Here is a 6,037-nt window from a genome sequence, read left to right as displayed (position 1 = left end):
AAAAACTTCCGGCGGTCAGAACGGAAGCGGCGGGGCGGGGCTTGTGGTTGGGAAAGGTGGGGTTGGGGCGGGCCTTGAGCCCAGAGCTACCTGGGTAAAATCCAAGATGGCTGCATGAAGTTAGTACCCGCGTGACCCCAGCGGAGAAGGTTCTGTTATCTCCTGGAAGGTCACGTCTAACCCTCCCTCTAGTGCTCGTGCAGTCTTGCAGGGGAGAGACGAGAGCAATGGCAGGGAGCCTCTCTTGGGTGGCAGGCAGGCGCTTATGGGGCCTGGTGCCGCTGGCCTGCAGAAGTTTCTTTCTGGGTAAGTGGCTGATGTAGGACACCCCGAGAGCTGCTTCTCGTAAGCGGCTCAGATTCATTCTCTTTCTTTCCCATCCATAGGTGTTCCCAGATTGTTCCATGTAAGGGTCACCCTCCCGCCCCCCAAAGTGATTGATCGTTGGAACCAGAAGAGGGCGATGTTCGGGGTATATGACAATATCGGGATCCTGGGTAAGACTTGACTCCATGGTGCAGAATTTCAGAATGGCAGTTACGCTGTAACGACTGTTTTTTCACCTGTGTGGGAATGGTACCTTGTTGAATAGTAAGAACACTTATCTGGCAGTTTACCTGGCACTCTTCTGTGTCCCCTGCATGCATTTAACACATTTAATCCTCATAACCTATCTCCTTTGCAGGTGAGGAACTTCAGGCACAGGGAGGTTAGGTAGTTTTTACAAAGCTAATACGTGGCAGTGCCAGAATTTGTACCCCAAGCAGTCTTGCTCCAGAATCTGTGCTCTTTATACTGTAGCCTGACTGTCATGTCTGTAGGTGCTGCTGGGGGAAATGCAGCTGTTGGTGAGGGCTTAGCTGGTGGAGGTTGGGTTCTCTCCGACTGGGACTAATGCCTTCTGTCACATTACACAGGAAACTTTGAAAAGCACCCCAAAGAATTGATCAAGGGCCCCGTGTGGCTTCGAGGCTGGAAGGGGAATGAGCTGCAGCGTTGTATTCGAAAGAAGAGAATGGTAGGAAATCGGATGTTCATTGATGACCTGCACAACCTGAACAAACGCATCAGCTTTCTCTACAAACGCTTTAATCGACATGGGAAGCACCGGTAGAAGAAAAAGCTGGCAACTGTGGAAGAGGCATGTCTATCACCAGAGAGAAGGGAGAAGTACTTTTCCTTATGAGAAAGGGGATTTGAATGCTCTCAGTGATAATGCAGGACTCATTTGTAATCCATTATCCACAACTTTAGTTTCCTCTAGATGCTAGTTTTACTCATTCATGCAAGGAGGAAGTGGAACTCATCCCTAAGTCGTACAGTTTTACCTTTGGACTTCACCGCTTGCCCTTGCAGTGTAGCCATACCTGTGGTGTTTAGAAAAATAAAAAAATCATTGTTGGCACTTTTGATGTTTGGCCCTTCATATATTGAAAGTGGTCATTTTAAATTGTCCCATAATGCCATGTTAAATATATTTTTAAAAACCTTTCTGCACTGGAATGAAATATCATAGAAAAATAATTATACTTATACACCATTCTCGTCAAAATACTTATCGAGTACCTTTTCTGAGATGAGAACTCTAGGAAAAACAGTATAAAATATTCTCCCTCCATGCTTTTCTAGTTATGGGTATAAAGTTATAGTCTCATATGTACACTTTAATATATGAGGCCTTAAGTACCATATGAGTGGTTCCTAAGCCTTATTGATCATCAGAATCTCTGCATAGTTTAACAGTTTAAAAAGTCTAGTCCCTGCCCCCAAAGATTGTGATCTTTAGAACTGAGCTGAGTCTTAAGAGTCTTTTTGGGTTTTGTGGGGTTTTTTTTTAATAATTAAAATGTATCCATCTATATAGGGAGATAGTTCAAAATTGTAAAATTACAGAAGAGTAAGGTGAAAAGTTTTCTCACAGCTGGGTTTTTTTTGTGTGCTCTGTTTCAAGGCAATCATACATGACGTTCTTTTTAGTCCTTCCGGATATTAATATATACTGTGCGTATACAGGCTTGTTTATCAATCTGCCTACCTGTCTTCTTTCTGAAAAGCTGGATTCCATGCACATTAAGTTACGTTTTCACTTAATGTAACTTAGTTTTTTGTCCTCACGTTATATGCCGTAATGATTTAACCACATCCGTTTTGATGGACATTTAGATTGTTTCTCAGGTGGTGCCGTGATAAAGAATCTGCCTGCCAATGCAGGAGACGCAGAAGATGGGAGTTCGATCCCTGGGTCAGGAAGATCCCTGGAATAGGAAATGGCAACCCACTCCAGTATTCTTGCCTAAAAAGTCCCACAGATAAAGGAGCCTGGCGGGCTCTAGTCCACAGGGTCTCAAAGAGTTGGATGTGACTGAGCCTGTATGCACAATAGTTTCTAGGCCTTTGCTTTGTCAAAGTATGTCTCCGCTGATTTTAGGGCATTCTCATTTTAACAGCCAGTTTATTTTAATGAGCTGTGTTTGGAAACCACTGATGTGGGTGATAAATAATCTAGATAAGAGAATGCTTTTGGCCTAATCAGGAGTGGCCCCATACAAAAGGATGGATTTTAGTAAGCAGAGAAAGAAGTAGAACATTGCCAGTGAGGAAGAGTGGTCGGTGGTACATGATGAGGGAACACAATTTGTTGGGAGATGGCTGGGTAGGTCTAGCTATAATGAACCTTAGTACGGCGCTAGCTGCTTTTTTGTATTTTAGGTAACTTGCTCGGCTATAAATCAACTTAAATGTTTGACATTACTCAATTGAGAGGAGAAAAATATGCTACAGTTCCTAGAATTGTGTATTGATTAGGGTTAAATTGAGTGTCATCTGTGCCTAGTGTATGTGAAGTGAAAGAAATTGTGAAAGTGTTAGTCACTCAGTCGTGTTCGACTCTTTCTGACCACATGGACCATAGCCCACCAGGTTCTTCTGTCCATGGGATTCTCCAGGCAAGAAGACGAGTGGGTAACCATTACCTTCTCCAGGGGAATCTTCCCATCCCAGGGATCAAACCTGGGTCTCCTGCAGTAGAGGCAGATTCTTTACTGTCTGAGCCACCAGGGAAGCCCAGTGTGTGAGGCTCTCAGTAAATATTTGCAAAATAAAATAAGGAAAGTATTTGATGTATTGTTTTTAAAGAAATATTTTATGTGGGTTATAAGTGCTATTTATGTTTCTTGGAAGGATGTTTTAGGTTGATATGAGTAGTATAGTACAGTATAGTTTGGGGAGGGGCAAATAGTATAGAAACTATTGATTAAGAACATGGCCTTTGGGGTTGGACAGATCTGGGCTTAAACTCAAGCTGTAACACTCTGTGGCCCTGGGCAAAGGAATTAACTTCTATGAGACTTAGTTTTTTTTAGTCTGTCTATTAGGAGCAGTGCAATACTTTTCTCATAGGGTTGTGTGAGGAATAAATGAAATTATGCACATAAAATATCTAACACAATTTGGCAAGTGTAAATGCTATGACAGTCCCCTGGAGTGTGTGTAGGGCTTTGGAAAAATGGAAGAAGACAAGGGAAGACTTTTTAAGGTGTCCAAGCCCCTGAAGTCACGTGTTTGCTTTTTGATCTTGCTTGGTTTTATATGTCTCTGTCCATCTTTGGAGAAGGCAATGGCACCCCACTCCAGTACTCTTGCCTGGAAAATCCCGTGGACGGAGGAGCCTGGTAGGCTGCAGTCCGTGGGGTTGCTAAGAGTCAGACAGGACTGAGCGACTTCACTTTGACTTTTCACTTTCATGCATTGGAGAAGGAAATGGCAACCCACTCCAGTATTCTTGCCTGGAGAATCCCAGGGACAGAGGAACCTAGTGGGCTTCCGTCTATGGGGTTGCACAGAATCGGACACGACTGAAGCGACATAGCAGCAGCAGCAGTGTCCATCTTCCCCATTGACTAGGGCTCATCCCCATTCAGGGCAGGGACTGTCTTGCACACATTTGTTCACTGTACTAGTCTCATATCTGGTCTCTTTGTATACTGGCTCTTAGTAGACCCTTGGTAAATATCTAGAAGTCACACATTCAACAGCCATTTATTGAAGGGGACCAGTAGGTTCGAGGGATACAAAGGAAAAAAAAACAACAACTGCATTTAAAGAATTCCTCCTAGTGCAGGAGGTAGACAAAGAAGCATAGTTACAGGGGGAGACAGGGAGGGAAAGGGATGACTGGGAGTTTGGGGATGGTAGATGCAAACTATTACACTTCAGCACATTTAGGATGGATAAACAACAAGGTCCTATTGTATAGCACACGGAACTATATCTAACCTGGGATAAATCATAATGAAAAAGAATATAAAAAAAAGAATGTGTATAACTGAATCACTTTGATGTACAGCAACTAGACTTCAATAAAACAGAGGGGGAAAAAGCATAATTGTAAAATCTGTTATGGCATTTAAAGCATGTTAATTACCTACTGTATAGGTACAGAGAAGAGGGCCCCTTACCTCATCCTAGGGGAGCAGGAATGAAGGCAGGGAAGGCTTTCTGGAGGAGGCAGTTAACAGATACGGTATGGAGGTTAGCCTGCTTTCCAGGCAGATGAAACTGAAACAAAGGTCAGAGGTGAGAAACAACCTGGCACATACGGGAAAGCTGTGACCGGCATTTGTTGGCAGAGCTAAGGAGAAATTGGGCAGGAGGTGGAGGCCAGAGTCAGATTATGATGAAGACTAAAGAACTATTAAGGGGATTTCCCTGGTGATCCACTAGCTCCCAATGCAGCTCCACAGTCCCAATGCAGGGGTCTGGGGTTCAATCCCTGGTCAGGAAACTAGATCCCATGTGCTGCAACTAAGATCTGGCACAGTCAAATGAATAAGAATACTTTTTAAAAATAAAATATATTTTAAAAAAAAGAACCATTAAGACTTAACCTTTAGTAAAATGGTGCAACCATTTAGGAAAACTGGCACTTCCACAAAAAGTTACATAGAGAGTTACCATATGACCCAGCAATTCTTCCCCTAGGTATACACCCAGGAGAACTGATAACATAGTCACACAAAAACTTGTTGACAAATGTTCACAGCAACATTATTCAGAATAGCCAGAAAGGAAACAACCCAAATCTCCATCAACTGACGAATGGATAAACAAAGTGTGGTCTATGCATATAATGAAATATTACTCAGCTATAAAAATGAATGAGGGGGCTTCCCTCATTAGTAAAGAATCCACTTGCCAATGTAGGGGACATGGGTTTGATCCCTGGGCCAAAAAGATCCCACTTGCTGCGGAGCAACTAAGCCTGGGTACCACAACTCCTGTGCTGGTGCTCTAGAGCCCATGTGCTGCAGCTACGGAAGCCTGCATGCCTGGAACTCGTGCTCCACAGTGAGAAGCCCGTGTGCAACTAGAGTGCAGCCCCTGATCACTGCAATTAGAGAAAAGCCTAAGCAGGGGTGAAGACCCAGCACAGCTGAAAATAGATACAATTATTAAAAAAAAAATGAGGTACTGCTATAACATGGAGGAACCTTGAAAGATGAAAGAAGCACGTCATAAAGGCTACATATTATATGGTTCCATTTATGTGAAGTGTTCAGAACAGGCAGATCACAAGAGACAAAAAGTAGATGAGTTGTTGCCAGGGGATGAGGTAAGGAGTGAGGGATGGGAGATGACTACCAACAGGTATGCGGGTTCTTTTTGGGTTGATGTAAGTGTTCTGGAATTAGTAGTGATAACTGCACAACTTTATGAATATACTAAAAATCGTATGATTGTATACTAAATGTGTAGGTTCATATGGTACATGAATCTTATTTCATTTTTTGGCTAAATTAAGCTTTCTTTAAAAAAAATACCAGAGTAATACATGCATATATTGTTAATCAAAAAGGAAAGTTATATGACAAAAACAGCAAACTCCTGCCTTACCCATCTTCCAGACTAGCTTCCCAGAATGAGATGCTTTTACTTTTTTGAACTATTCTGGTATTTGTCATCATAATTTGAAATAAAATGCCTTCCTGCTCTTCATGGTTTAGCAGCTTTAGATGTCTATTAGCTTCCTGTTTTGAAA

The 6,037-nt window shown here is 42.6% G+C and overlaps 1 protein-coding gene across 1 annotated transcript; it reads left to right on the top strand.

Moving 5' to 3' along the window:
* The first annotated feature begins 72 nt into the window (after nt 1-72).
* MRPL51 (mitochondrial ribosomal protein L51) lies at nt 73-3,436 on the top strand. The gene is made up of 3 exons (XM_027541123.1): nt 73-306; nt 387-497; nt 918-3,436. The coding sequence occupies exons 1-3, from the start codon at nt 228-230 to the stop codon at nt 1,112-1,114; spliced, it is 387 nt and encodes a 128-aa protein (XP_027396924.1). The 5' UTR covers nt 73-227; the 3' UTR covers nt 1,115-3,436.
* Nucleotides 3,437-6,037: the final 2,601 nt, after the last annotated feature.

The sequence above is a fragment of the Bos indicus x Bos taurus genome, chromosome 5 (genome assembly GCF_003369695.1).
Source record: "Bos indicus x Bos taurus breed Angus x Brahman F1 hybrid chromosome 5, Bos_hybrid_MaternalHap_v2.0, whole genome shotgun sequence".
Taxonomy (NCBI): Eukaryota; Metazoa; Chordata; class Mammalia; order Artiodactyla; family Bovidae; genus Bos; species Bos indicus x Bos taurus.
This window is presented reverse-complemented; position numbering and strand designations above follow the sequence as displayed.